This window comes from Lepidochelys kempii, chromosome 7, assembly GCF_965140285.1.
Source record: "Lepidochelys kempii isolate rLepKem1 chromosome 7, rLepKem1.hap1, whole genome shotgun sequence".
NCBI lineage: Eukaryota > Metazoa > Chordata > Testudines > Cheloniidae > Lepidochelys > Lepidochelys kempii.
Window position 1 is genome coordinate 106,620,794 of NC_136386.1, and position 15,466 is coordinate 106,636,259.

The 15,466-nt window shown below is 42.2% G+C and overlaps 1 protein-coding gene across 1 annotated transcript in view; it reads right to left on the reverse strand.

Moving 5' to 3' along the window:
• The window catches only part of BTBD16 (BTB domain containing 16), a 47,011-nt gene that overhangs the window by 18,898 nt on the left and 12,647 nt on the right, over positions 1–15,466 (reverse strand). The window contains exons 9-11 of the mRNA XM_078853932.1: positions 13,549–13,618; positions 12,770–12,900; positions 9,619–9,738 (exon numbers count right to left, since the gene is read on the reverse strand). Coding sequence (XP_078710058.1) covers positions 9,619–9,738; positions 12,770–12,900; positions 13,549–13,618 — 321 coding nt within the window. The remainder of the gene's footprint in view (positions 1–9,618; positions 9,739–12,769; positions 12,901–13,548; positions 13,619–15,466) is intronic.

The following is a 15,466-nucleotide window of genomic DNA, read 5'->3' on the forward strand; positions in this document are numbered from 1 at the left end:
AGCTGCACAGGCGCACAGTAGCCTATTTAGCGCCACACAGGCGCTAAGGAAACCCGCCCGGAGACCTGCCATGGCCAGGGGAGGGACATCCCTCTCCCCCGGCCCCAACCTAGGCCAGCCCCCAACCTGCCGCGGCCGAGGCGGCCTGGACTCAGTCAAGGCCGGGGCGGCCCGGCCTTGCCCCAGGTGTGGCTGGGGCAGGGTGGCCCAGCCTCAGGCATGTCTGGGGCAGTGCAGCCTGGCCTGGACCCCACTGTGGCCGGGGCACCCCTCCCCCAGCCCGAACCCAGCTCTGGCCCAGACCTGGTGGGACTGGGAGAGGGGCGCCTTTCCTGCAGCCCCAGCCTTGGAGTTGCCCCTACAAGTGCTGCTGTGGGGAGAGAGAGCTGGGGGGAGTCCTCTCTCCCCACCGTAGCCCCAGAGTACCCTCCTGCACCCCAAACCCCTCATCCCCAGCCCCACCACAGAGCCTACTCCCCCAGCCAGAGCCTTCACACCCCTGTACCCCAACCCTCTGCCCCAACCCTGAGCTCCCTCCCACATGCTGAATCCCTCGGCCCCACCTCCACCACATGAATTTTGCTATGTGCACCAATATGAAGGTAATGTGTCACACATCACCTCCATATTGGCACACATAACAAAATTCATTCTGCACATGGGTGGGAAAAATGAGAGGGAACACTGCTCCTGGGGAATTCTGCACCAAAATATTAAAAATTCTGTGCACAATATTTTAAAATTCTGCATATTTTGTCATAACAACACAATATAAGCACTCCAGTTTCAATTATTTTGGTAATTTATTTTAAAATACCTGTCAACAAGTATGTCAACAATACAGACAACAGCAAAAAAGATTCCCCCAGGAGCAGAGAGTTAAAGAAACCCCTTTGACAACCTAGTTCCAGTTGGGGGAGGGGTGCTGGAGGGGGCTGTGTGGGTTCCCCAGAGCCCAGACACCTGCACTCCCATCCCCCCAGAGCCGAGCCACAGGGCACCCCCGGCCCAGACACCAGCACTCTTCTCCCACTACAGCCCAGTTGCGGGGTACCTTCTGACCCACCCACCAGCACCCCACTCCCCCCAGCCTCCAGCACCCCCAGAGCCTTTACTCCCCCCAACTTCTTTACTGTCCCACCATGGAACATGGCTTGGTGCGGCCCTGCCCTTCCTCACCCTTTGCCAGAGCTGGGTCTCCCAGACTCTCTCTTGTCCCTGGGAGACTGAGGATCAAGCAGACCATCCAGCCTCCAGCCCTGCCAGGCTGGGTGCTCCAGTCCCTGTGAGCTGGCCTCTGCTGAGTCCAGCAGTCCCTAGTGGAATCCAGCAGTTCTGTGGGGGAAGCAGGGAATTCTGCGAAATTCTGAATTGCGCAGTGGTACAGAATTCCCTGAGGAGTAATAAGGTTACAATAGGGGTTTTTTGTGTGTAATATAATATCTAAAGTGTCCAATGCTGCATTTATAGCAAACCTGCTTATAATCAACAATTGGCTTTACCCAAGGAAACCAAATGTGAAAAATCTGTATTTTTCCCAGTATTTAACAGTGGACAAAAAGTCAGAGTAGAGCAGCAAATGTATATGCTTTTATACATATTACTAATGCTCTGAAAAGGAAGTGGAAGGTAGTTCGCCTTTGTTCAGGAGTGAGGCAGAGAAGTCAAATTTCATTTCCTGAAAAATCACTTGCACAAGCTATATATAGTTTTACTCCTAAAGCATGGTTGAATAATTTATCATTTTATAGTACATTCTAGAGCTGGGTGAAATATCTGATGCAAAATGTAAAAGATGCAAAATGGGCTTGCTCCTGATTTAATGAAACTCCCTTACCCAGGTAGAGCAGATCCTCAGAATAGCTGAGCTCTGCTCAGCACAGCATTTGAGGGTGGGGAAAGGTCATTTAAAGTTATCCTTGCAATCTCCCATTTGTGGTAATGCAGCCTCAGGACTAGTTCTCACTTATGCTGGCTGTTAATAACACCTAAGCGTCTTGTGCTGCAGGGATAACCCCTGACATGTCCTCCATATTGAGGGGGGGTGGAGGGCCAACTATGCTGCACCCTGGGAAATTCCTGGCTGTCGTATTTGGGCACAAAAATTATTGAAATTAGGCACAAAATATTTTGCATTATCTGATTATCAGCAAAATATACACAGTGAATTTGAAATGTGAGTTTTGAACTGGAATTATGCACATGGCTGAAGTCACAAGGTATTCCTTCTATTTTCTGATTGGCCGAGTCATTCCATGTGCTGAGAAGCCCATTTTGATTTTTCTCAGCAGGAGGGGCTGCAATGCATGTGTTTTTGACATGCTAGTGAGAAAAAATGAGCATGTCTTCCATAGGCCTGAACAGTGAAGGCCACAAGGTCTTGTGGGGCATGTCGATATCCCAAAACTTCTTCAGTTGGCTGCAGTAGTAGGGAGAAGCTCTGTGCTGTTTCCTGCTGTAACCCTCGGAGGCAGACCACTTATTTCCTCTCCACCAAAGCCATTATGGAGTGAGGGGCAGCAGACCTAAGACACAGAAGAGACCCTGCTATCTGCTAAAATCACCAGAGATGGAAGAAGGTAAGACGGCAACACAAAGTAAGAAAACAGGAGCTGAGTTGTGAAGGGATTGGGGAAGGGTGCTAAAATGCTGGCATAGAATCATAGAAGATTAGGGTTAGAAGAGACCTCAGGAGGTCATCTAGTCCAACCCCCTGCTCAAAGCAGGACCAACCCCAACTAAATCATCCCAGCCAGGGCTTTGTCAAGCTGGGCCTTAAAAACCTCTAAGGATGGAAATTCCACCATCTCCCTAGGTAACCCATTCCAGTGCTTCACCACCCTCCTAGTGAAATAGTTTTTCCTAATATCCAACCTAGACCTCCTCCACTGCAACTTGAGACCATTGCTCCTTGTTCTGTCATCTGCCACCACTGAGAACAGCCTAGCTCCATCCTCTTTGGAACCCCCCCTTCACGTAATTGAAGGCTGCTATCAAATCCCCCGTCACTCTTCTGCAGACTAAATAACCCCAGTTCCCTCAGCCTCTCCTCATAAATCACATGCCCCAACCCCTTAATCATTTTTGTTCCCTCCACTGGACTCTCTCCAATTTGTCCACATCCTTTCTGTAGTGGGGGGACCCAAAACTGGACGCAGTACTCCAGATGTGGCCTCACCAGTGCTGAATAGAGGGGAATAATCACTTCCCTCAATCTGCTGGCAATGTCTCTACTAATACAGCCCAATATGCCGCTAGTCTTCTTGGCAACAAGGGCACACTGTTGACTCATATCCAGTTTCTCGTCCACTGTAATCCCCAAATCCTTTTCTGCAGAACTGCTGCTTAGCCAGTCGGTCCCCAGCCTGTAGCAGTGCATGGGATTCTTCTGTCCTAAGTGCAGGACTCTGCACTTGTCCTTGCTGAACCTCATCAGATTTCTTTTGGCCCAATCCGCCAATTTGTCTAGGTCACTCTGGACCCTATCCCTACCCTCCAACATATCTACCTCTCCCCCAGCTTAGAGTCTGTGACATTATGAGTGTAATATAATATCTCATTGAAAGGTGTCAGGGTCAGAAGCAGTTAATTAACTCACGGACTGACCTGACCCATGGCGGAATTTTAAAGACTGGTTAGGAAGATATGTAAATGAATAGAGCTTTGAAATGCAAGCCTGTATTGTTAGAGATAGAAGGGTAGATGTTTGCTCAGGTCTTGTGATGTAAGCAAACAAGTCTTGTCTCTTGCTATAGCTTTGATTCAAAGATCAAAAAAGGAGAATTAACATTTAAGAAGACACTTGAGTGAAATAGCATTATTGTCAATATATCTCTTTGAAGGTTGTGGTAACCTGTAGCTGAACTGTTTAATGGGTAAATTACCCTGTACTAATTGCCTTGATGTTTAGGAGAAGGAAAGTTAAGCCTGTTGTTTTCTCAGGCTAAAAGGCTGCTGGAAATGTATGAAAACCTTGCGACACGATCCTTCTTCATCTCAGATCTGCTTTGGGTTTCAAGAGGGGGAAACCTTAAGCCATAAGGATTGAGATCCCCAGTCACTGACTGGAGTCACCCTGAATATGGGCACTAGACTGTAACCTGTGGACTATTTCTAAAAGGACTTTTGGCAACTACAAGCTCATCTCTGCTATGTATCTGAACCTCAAGAATTGAATTCAAGTCTGTATGTATATTGATCTTTTAACCAAAACGCTCCCTCTTTTCTTTTAAAATAAATTTTGGCTTAGTTAATAAGAATTGACTATAAGTGTTTATTTTGGGTAAGATCTAAGTTATCATTTGACCTGGGTCTGGAGCTTGGTCCTTTGGGATCAGGAGAACCTTTTCTTTTATATGATGAAATAAGAATTTCAGCATTTATCATCATATGTTTGACATGTGTGTCTGGATGGAGGCCTGAGGCTGGGTACTTTAAGGGAACTGCATTATTTGGACTTCTGAGTAACCTGTGAGGTACTACAGAAGCTGTTTTGTGCTGGCTTGGTAAATCTAAGTATCAGAATATTCACCAGCGTTTGGGATTTGTTTGCCCCGTTCTGTTTGCAGTTCACCCTGATTGAGTGACCTCAGCTGGCTCCCATGGGCAGCACCATCATAGAGTCATCTGCAAACTTGCTGAGGGTGCAATCGATCCCATCATCAAGATCATTAATGAAGAAGTGGAACAAAACCGGCCCCAGGACCGACCTCTGGGGCACGCCGCTTGATCCTGGGTGTTCTCCAGTTTCATACTGGAGCACTGAGCAATCATACCGCTCTCTTACGTACAGTACAACTCCTCCACCTTTTCTCCCCAGCCTGTCCTTCCTGAACAGTTTATACCGATCCATGACAGTGCTCCAGTCATGTGAGTTACCCTACCAAGTCTCTGACATGTTCAGTGGTGACCACTGTGCATATGTGTACGTGACCACTGAAACAGCTTTGGGGAGGAAACTTGGGGAGAAAAAAAGTAACACTATACAGGTGTAAAATCTTTTTTCTTTCTTGCCAACAATGTATAAAAGATTTTTTTTCAAATATTTTACCAACTCTGTTCTAGGTTTCAAAAGTATGACGTGTTGGGTATACTGGGCTTTTCACATCATCATATTACAAAGGGAAAAATAAAAACGACCCCAAAGCCTCAAAAGAAAACTAAACCAAATAGTGAAAATTTTCACTAAAAAAATGCTTGACTTCAGCAGTCTTATTCAATCTTAACTTCCTTTCACAGAGATTAAGCTTGTTCTTTACAGGTGCTCTGATACTATGGTGATGGACATCCCAGAAATATTTTAGACGGATGGATGGGAATTTTGTCATTCCCTTCAGTGGGGTCAAGATTGTACCCTTAAGGTTTGATTCTCCACTACATCGTACCATAAATAAACAGTTGTGCACATGCCTTGTTGCTGTAAAGTGGACATTAAAACTTTCCCCTACTGCCATGAAGTAGTTCTACACCTCTAAGGAGAGACTCCATTTGTTCAAAGTCCTACTTGCTGAGAGCCAAAGTACAAGTTCCAAAAAGGACACGGCCTACCTAAAACTGGGTGTTAGTAGATATAGTTCTTATACTAATTGCACATACCCTATTGCTGACCCTAAGCATTCAAAAATCATGAGTCAGGCCCCCAAACTCATGAGATTGTCTTAAAAATCATGAGAGTTCACAAAAATAATTTGGTTTCAGAGTAACAGCCGTGTTAGTCTGTATTCGCAAAAAGAAAAGGAGGACTTGTGGCACCGTAGAGACTAACCAATTTATTTGAGCATGAGCTTTCGTGAGCTACAGCTCACTTCATAATTTGGGCGTTCTTTGTATTTACCTTCTGTTTTCTGAGCCTTAGGGTACACTTGGTTCAGGTTTTCAGGCTTTTCTCTGTAATCATGAAGTCTAAAAAAGTAACTTTCTTTTTTTTTTTTTTTTAAGAATGAGGTTCTCACATCACTTGCCCTCAGGAGCTAGAGCTTTAACAACATATCAAATATTGTGAGATATACAATAAAGTTGTGAGACCTAGCAACAGATATATATTGCTAAATCCTGCCCTATGTTGTGTATCCTCTTCCTTCCTTGTCTATGTGTGCAATAGCATAGCAAAGATAAATTCTCTACCCTTCTTTTGAACAGAAAGCCTGCAATTACCAGCGTGGCCTCAGAGGACTGAATCAGAAATTCCAACTGTAATTTAAAAAAATATACATCTTCAAACCCAGTTTATGGTAGGAAGCATTACTTAATCTTTTGAATTTATAGGATTACTGGGATAAAAACATTGTTCAAATTTCCCTTTCCTCAAGAGGAAGCATTGTTTTCATGACAATTTTAGTTTTTCCTTTTTTGTATGTAAAAACACCCCACACCACTGTTGCATATAATTTAATTCTGGGAAATTGACTCTCCTCTCTTTCCCTCCTAACCCCCTGCCAGGTGACTGCTACCATGAAAGAGACTTTTTGGGCTCAGATGTGTCATGTATCCTGCAGTAATTAATAAAATCACTGGCTTTTCCTAAGCATCTGGCAAGGAGTCATTGCATAGGTTAAGAGCTGTCTACACTCAGTCTAGTTCAAAATTAATAAATCTGAAGGATTTAAAAAGCTATTCATCATTTTCTAATTTGTTTTTATTGGCTAAAATGCTAGAGTGAGTTCTATCCAAACAAATTAGGCAGCTGCATCTGTTTCATAACAGAATAAAATGTCAACATCTCATTTTAGAAAATGACTTTCAAGTGGCGTAGACAACACATTCAGGACTGGATGCTGATCTCACTTTCACTGGCATAAATAAAAGGTATGATCCGTTGGTTCTATTTATTAAGTTATGAGAGTAAATGAGATTGGCACGAGGCTCTTAGTTTTCTCCACTGTGTTGTTTCCCCTACCGTACCTGTTGTTTGCTCACCGTACCCATAGACTGGGCTAGATCCTTAGCTGGCATAGTAGCACATAAGTCGATGGAGGCAGACTCATTTACACTAGATGAAGTACTAGCTCTTTGAGCCAAATATTCTTTAATATACGGAGGCAGGAATTTTCAATATAATGTTTTTAAACTTTGTTTTTATAATTGTCAAGGCTCTTCTTCAGCTGCCCAGTGAGCAGTGCTGCCTCGCCTGTTTTCACAGTCTCAGTCACACAAACACACCCCCTGTTTCTTTTCCGTTACATGCACCTTTAATCCTCTGTTTCCCAATAGGACAGGACATAGCACAGGTATACAGTAGGAGGAGCCTTCCATACATCTTCTCGCCTCCACCCAAGCTAACCCTCTGAGCTTCTCCTTACCTCCTATTCCTCCCAATTACATAGGGCTAATCTTCACTAGGGGCTAAATCGGTGCTGAGGCAGCGGCATCGATTCAGCGGGTCTGGGGAAGACGTGAGCACTCTCCCGTCAATTTAATTAATCCACCTCAAGCTATGTCAATGGGAGAGCGTCTCCCATCCACATAGTGTGGTGTAGTCACCGCTTTAAATCACTTTTAAACTTACGTAACATAACAAGCGTAACTTACATCGACTTACAGCATTAGTGTAGACAAAGCCATATGCTCCCCTTAACTGCTGGGCTAATGAGACAATTAGCTCAGTAACCACCAAGTGAAACACTAGAAACAATTAGAAAAAAATTAGAAATCCCCACTAGAAACAATTGATGGGCTTCAATTAAGTCTGCAGCCTTCTCTGTGCTGCAGCAACTTGAGTGCCCAGGGTGCTACAGCTAGCATAGTACTGTCACAATAATACATGTCAAACACAGGCCTGACTTTAAAACCAGCATTCCATTTTGCACTTGTATCTAATTAAGGGTAGAAATTCACAGATGAAATGAATTGCAGGAGTAACTGATCGTCATTGGATAAGTACCTCCTGATCTGAATACATATCAGGAGACATCTGAGAGACATAATTTTTCTCATGATTCTGCAGTTATTTGTAGGTGCAAAAGGAGGGTGGGTGGGTCAGTGTTTTATACCAGGTCCCAGACTAACCTTGGCTGCCCTGAACAGAGGATGGGTAACAGTTGTGGAAACTATAACTCTGATCCTGCAAAGAGATGCACATCATGACCTCATAGAGTTCCACTGACTTCAGTGGAAGTTTATATTTACATAGGATGTGGTGAACTGGGACCTATATAAATATGTGTGTAACAACGTCTAGAATACCTGTACCTACCACTATGAGTGGAAACTATAATAAAGCACCTTCCAATTACTACATTAAATACCCCCTAAAAAACACTGCTAATGTGAAGGTTTTTACATATTGCTCTTCTCTTCTGCTACTCTTAGCATTTATTTATTTATTTGTAGCCTGTGCATGTTTTTCCACTGTCTTGTGATATAAGTCTCCTTGTTGCTTCTAGGTTTTTGGCTCCTGTTGTTGCATCAGGGTTTGGTTGCAAAGTCTGGCCACATTTGATCTTCCTGAGATCTGGAACTTTTTTTTTTAATTAGAACCTGAACCTGACAGCCCTTCGTGCCCAGTATAACTGTATGTGCATTATTTGATCTTAAAACTACAATAAATACATCATGTTCTCTCTCAAAATGTCATAGATATCAATATCGTAGCATAAAAATCCAAATGCATAAAGAATGCTCTGATGAGACAGTGATTTAAATTCAAAATATACATTTAAATCCACTCAGAATACAGTTTGAGGATTAAATTAATCAAATAAATAGGCCTGTTAAAATGTAAAATCCATGCTAAAAGTAAAACATATATGTATATATTAATGTAGGTGACATAACAGAGAAAACTCTTAGCTTATTAAAAACTTCGTATTTAGCACCTTCAATCATTTTAATCATGCATGACCCACTAACATTTTTACACAAACACATCTCAGGTCAAACTAGTAAATAATGAAATCATCCACAATTTCAGCTCATTTCCTATCTCTCACTGCAAAAATGTTGATTCCAGGCATGGAAGTGCAACTCTGAGCCAAAAAGTAATTACTTTATGGTGTTCATGACTCATAGGAAATAATGTCTCATGAGGATCATCTTTAAAAAAATCCCTAAATATACTGGTTTTAAACAAGAACGCTAGCAAACTAAGGAAAAGGGGTCAGGTTCTGCCCTGTGCTTGACCTCGGTATCCTGCCCTTGTGGCTCCCACAGAATCCTCCTGTCCCAGGAGTGTTCACCATCCAGCACTGAATTGACACAATGGCTCTATCCCAGAACCCCATGGAGTTTTTGATGCAAGAGCATATCAAAGGTGGCCCAGGAGATAGGAGAGGAAGGGACATGTGGCCAGAGCACACTGTGCTCCAGCTAATGGCCTCTTGAGGGCTAACACAAGCCAGTGCAACTTGGAGAAGCCCAGTTCAGAATTCAGGAGGCCTTCCCAGACCACTTCCTACCTTGCCCTGTGGTGGGCCTTTGCCTCAGTCTCTTCCCCGGCTCACAGTCTATCAACTCTATTCTCTCTATTCTTCTTCCACCAGCTCACCTCAGGGCTTCTTAGCCCTTTCTGCTATCCAGCTGGTTCTGCTGGAGAAGAGTTTTCTCCAAATCCCTCTCATGCACTGCCGGACTCATAATGTTGATTGAAAGGATTTCTTTTTACTCAGACCTTCACTCTGTTACCTGCTAAAGTACTTTAGGATTTTTTCATGAGATGGTATTATCTGAACCCTTGGGTTTAGCTGTAGGTAGGTCCAACAAAGAGTTGTTTTCAGGAGGTAGAATTCATTGTATGTAAACAACCTGCCAAGAAGAAATGATATATGAATAATAGGTTGGTATGGATTGCTTGTATTGTCATCTAAGGAAAAGAATAAATACCAGAGATTACTTAAAATTACAATTGAAGAGCATCAGGAGTGGATTTATAGATTAGGCTTCTAGAGATATTTGGAAAATAACAATACTTCACAATTAAACTGAATTTTGCTGCATAAGAATTACTGTAGATCAGTCTAATGACCTATTTGCTCCCAGTATGAGATAGTAGTCAGTGCCCGATGCATCAAGGTAAGGCATCAGACTTGCATAATTCACTTACCGTTGGATGATATTCAACTTGGTGCAATAGGTCCATTACAGTTAAGGCTAAAGTCATCTTTCAAATCTTTTCTACCAGCGGGAGGGGGTCTCCCCTCTTGTCCCATATTGTTAGTGTGAAAGATGGTGATGGGGCCAGGCTGACTCACTGTCAATAATGCCATCATACAGAAGGGTTGCACTATTCCAACCTATCAAACTCACAGATTTCTCGCAGGCTAAGAAAACAGAATTTGCCTCTACAGCATTTCAGCATGCTTCCCCTCTGTAAAGCTGACTTCCTCAGGCTATATGCAAGAAAAGTGAATTTCACTCTTTGTATGATAGTACAATATCATGGAGCAGGGTGACTGTTGGGGAACGGGGGGGTGGGGGAGGGGGAGAGAGAGAGACAGTGAAAATTTCCTTCCCAGTATTCTGTGTTGTCCTTTTTATTGGAATTCTCTAATTAAATCACCCTAGAACACAAGTGGGCACAAAATACCTGAGTTCCAGTTCAATACACAGCTCAATCAGACCCGCCTATTAAAATCAAATACCTATCACATTATATTATTCACAACTGTATCCTTCCAGTTATTGGGAAATTGTTACTTTCCTGAATTATTAAGACATGTTTTCCTCTGTCATAAATATAAAGGGAAGGGTAAACCCCTTTGAAATCCCTCCTGGCCAGGGGAAAGCTCCTCTCACCTGTAAAGGGTTAAGAAGCTAAAGGTAACCTCGCTGGCACCTGACCAAAATGACCAATGAGGAGACAAGATACTTTCAAAAGCTGGGAGGAGGGAGAGAAACAAAGGGTCTGTGTCTGTCTGTAGTCGTCTTGGCCAGGGACAGAACAGGAATGGAGTCTTAGAACTTTTAGTAAGTAATCTAGCTAGGTATGTGTTAGATTATGATTTCTTTAAATGGCTGAGAAAAGAATTGTGCTGAATAGAATAACTATTTCTGTCTGTGTATCTTTTTTGTAACTTAAGGTTTTGCCTAGAGGGGTTCTCTATGTTTTTGAATCTAATTACCCTGTAAGATATCTACCATCCTGATTTTACAGGGGGGATTTCTTTATTTCTATTTACTTCTATTTTTTATTAAAAGTCTTCTTGTAAAACACTGAATGCTTTTTCATTGTTCTCAGATCCAAGGGTTTGGGTCTGTGGTCACCTATGCAAATTGGTGAGGCTTTTTATCCAACATTTCCCAGGAAAGGGGGGGTGCAAGTGTTGGGAGGATTGTTCAGTGTTCTTAAGATCCAAGGGTCTGGGTCTGTAGTCACCTAGGCAAATTGGTGAGGCTTTTTACCAAACCTTGTCCAGGAAGTGGGGTGCAAGGTTTTGGGAAGTATTTTGGGGGGAAGGACGCGTCCAAACAGCTCTTCCCCAGTAACCAGTATTAGTTTGGTGGTGGTAGCGGCCAGCCCAAGGTGTAATATTTTGTACCTTGGGGAAGTTTTGACCTAAGCTGGTAAAGATAAGCTTAGGAGGTTTTCATGCAGGTCCCCACATCTGTACCCTAGAGTTCAGAGTGGGGGAGGAACCGTGACATCCTCCATGGAAGCAATTTGTTTCTATTTTATGCATAAAGTGCCTGAGCATTAGGGAGGGGCAGGGTGTGGTGGCAGATGTTTTGAGCATTAGAAGGAAAAAAGAAATAGCTGGCTTTGTGAGGAGTCATAGCGTGAGAACCACAAAGTAACTTGCCTACTGGGCATAAGAGTATCAGATCTGATAAAGAAGACTGACAACTTGGAAGAGAGTGTAGAGAATGAGCTGCAGTTGTGGCGTGTGTTAGTGCCAGAGATGTAGGGAAATATAGGTGAGAGGTCTTGGAAGCTAAAGCGAGACGGGTCAGTATTGTAGGAGGAGTAAGGCTACGTATTCTGTATTCCATACACAGCGCTAACTAAGCATCTGGAATCCAGGCAGCTCAAATGCATGGTTGAAAAGATATTACAGAAAGGAGAGTCTCAAGTTACAGGAAAAGGAGAATCTTTCATTCATCAGGCCATTTTTGTTATAACATGAACCTAGAGACACTAAGCAGTGGAGTGATATCTTCTCATTTCACATACATAGGACACCAAACCATCATTAGATATCCTGCGGACAGGTACATACCAGGAGATAGAAAGCTCCTTATCACATAAACCCAAACTAATTTGTCCCCTACAATGAGTAGACTATGGCATTATTTGCTTATTTTTAATTGGAAGATCATTAGACTTTATTCCTCACTTCTCTTCATAATAGCAATTACCAGGTGAGATTCTGGTCCAGAGAAATAACACACAAGGGAAATATGCCCATCTACATAAGATAGAGGAGGTTTTAGGAGCAAAGAGTTTAGCACACCAGACTGTTCATGTTCTGAACCTTTAGCCAATCCACAAGTTGTTTTGAAATGAAACTAATATTAACCTCACCAGAAGTTTTCTATTTTATGGCCATCATAATTTTTCTCTGACAAACACCTCAACATAGCAGATATTCTGTGCAACAACACAGTATTTCCAGGCCTGTAAGAATGCTTTTAAATCTGAAGGGAAAGTCTTAGTTATCATCTTGAACTGCATGCTCAATAGGTATTTTCCTTTACGGGTTAAGGCAACAAAGTAATATAGATTAGAAAGATTCACTGAGGACTTGATTCATTGTGGATAGGTATACATTGTGGCTCGTGCATAGGGAGTAAATAATATTTGCATGTCCAGAAACAATGAACAGCACATCAGTCTGACCTGGGAGATCTGAGCACTTTCTGCAGCAGTTCTTGTGGAAGTTTCCGTAGATGGATCTGAGAGCTAAGCTGAGGAACAAGGTTCACCTCTAGCCACCTTTCGCAGTCTGTTACCAGTGTTTCCTGTTTGTACTGTTTAAAAAACACCAAAAGAGAGAATAGAAAGAAATCTATAAACCCTGGGTACCACCTTGTGGTCAAAACTGGTAGTATTCAAGCTCAAACACAGAGCCAACCAAAAGATTGGAATAAAATGCGTTTTTTCACTGAAATGTTAAACCTTCAACTATATGTCTGTATATCACTCTGCATTCAATTAATGTTATCTTACACTTTTTTTTTACCATATTGCTCACAATCATTAGGATCTGGCCTGTTTCAAATTGAGATGGAAATTGTTTTAAAAGTTCAAAAGCCAAAGAAAAATCATCCTTTTGGGGAAAAATTTCATAGCTCAGATCATGTTGTTCATTGGAATATTAAAATATTAATTAGATGGTGAACTACTCAACATTTACATTTAGATCCAACAACCTAAACTAGGTGTTACATTTCATATCATAATTCCCAGAGACTGTTGATAGCCATATAATGTATTATAAATGTAAATAAATACCAAATATGGTGTTGCAAACAAGTCTGCACACCTGAAAGAATTTACTAATAGGAATCTAGAACCTTTAAGACAGTTTGAACTTTCTCTGGTCTGAGATATAACTTGAAGCAACCTTGCTACTCAAGTGAATTTTTTTTTAAACTTCAGTAGCATTTCTAGCTCACCTTGCAAGCAGCACAATAATAGCTACAAATATTGGCTGAGCAAATTCCACTCTTCATAATGGACACACACCTAGCACAAAGAAATAACTAGTTTTAAAAGCAAAATATAAAATATTACAGCATTAAAAAAACAGGAGAGTATGGTTTACTGGTTAAAGTACTGACCAAGAAAAAACACTCCAGTTACTCCTGATTGGGCCACTAAGTTGTACTGTAACATTAGGGGACTTAGTTTAACCTTTATGTGCCTCAGTTTAATCATCTTACCCATCAATTTATCATACTTTCCTATCATCCTTCACAGTAATAATTTATATGGTAAATTTAAACAGCTCTTTACAAAACAAGTCAGAACTCATAATGTAAGATAGACAGGAAGTTGCACACAAGACATGATGTGGACAACTGTTCAGGGAAAGGACTGCTAGGAGAGACTGTTTGTAAAATGAAGGAAGAAAGGATTCTTGAGAAAACTGGCTTAGTGAACTGAAGGGGGAAACTGTTCCAAGCACAGGAAGGGCCGTATGATGGAAGGCACAAAGCCAAGAATGCATTGGCATTTTGGATAGAGTGGAATGAGGAGACAGAAAACAAGAAAGGAGAAGGTTACATTAGTGAAGACTAGAGGTGAGCAAAGCATTGATAAAGGTTTTTAATATTGGGGACGGAGAGGAGATTTTGGTGAAACTGAGGGGGAAGGAATGGTGAGACTTAGCAAGGAACTGCACTTGGGGAAAGCGAAGAGCCAAAGGATGTACTAGAGTTGTGACCTGAGCTACAATAATGATAGTGGAGTCATCTGTTGTTACAGAGAAGGATGCAGAGCAGTGGACTAAGGAGGAAACGGGAGACACTGTTTTGAAAAGACTGAGATGGAGACATAGTACGTGGAATATATGTAAAGTTCTTTAATAAGTACCCATTTTACAAAGTAGTTTTACATGCATAAGACTACGTCCAGATCCCACTTAAATCACTGTAAAACTCCAGTTCATTTCTGTCTCACCGGGATTTATACCAGGTAGAAAAATGCATTTGCAGTATATTAATAACCTAAATTGTTCTGTTTGGTTGGGCAATCAGAGTTCATCACTGGTAGTGCGTCTATGTCTCAGAGTATGTCTTCACTGCGAGTGAAGGTTTAGCTTTAATCTAGCTAGCACAGGAAATAGTAGCGGACACAAGGTGGCATGGGCTTCAGCACTGGCTAGCAATCAGAGTAAAAGCCCCTTGGGTATGTATTAATGCAGTTAGTACGTGCTGAAGCCCATGCCGCATTAGATTGAAGTGAGCACAGTTATGCCTATCCATTCGTTTGCAGTGAAGACAGACACACACACACACACACATTACCAGTGATGGACTGTGATTGGTCCAACCAAACAGAACAATCAGAATCCAACACTGGTCGTGGGTGAATATCTCTGCAGATATTATACTAGTGTAAACAGCAGCTTCTCTGTAACTTGAAGTCTTTAAATCATGATCTGAGGACTTCAGTAACTCAGTCAGAGGTTATGGGTCTATTATAGGAGTGGACGGGTGAGGTTCTGTGGCTTGTAATGTGCAAGAGGTCAGACTAGATGATCATGATGGTCCCTTGTGACCTTAGAGTCTCGCTTTGATTTAATGTGACTTTTACTTGGTTGCTAGCTTGGGCTAGCACATCCCACCATGTGTACACTACTGTTATTACCTGTGCTAACGTGTATGCCTATCCATGCTACAATCACACCTTCACTTGCAGTGAAGACATACCCACAGAGAGAGACTGTGATTAGTCCAACCAAACACAACAATGAGAGTCCATCACTGGTAGCGTGCATACATATCTGAGGCTATATCTTCACTGCAAGTGAAGGTGTGATTATAGCACAGGTAGGCATACCCATGCTAGCTTTAATCTAGCTATCCTGGG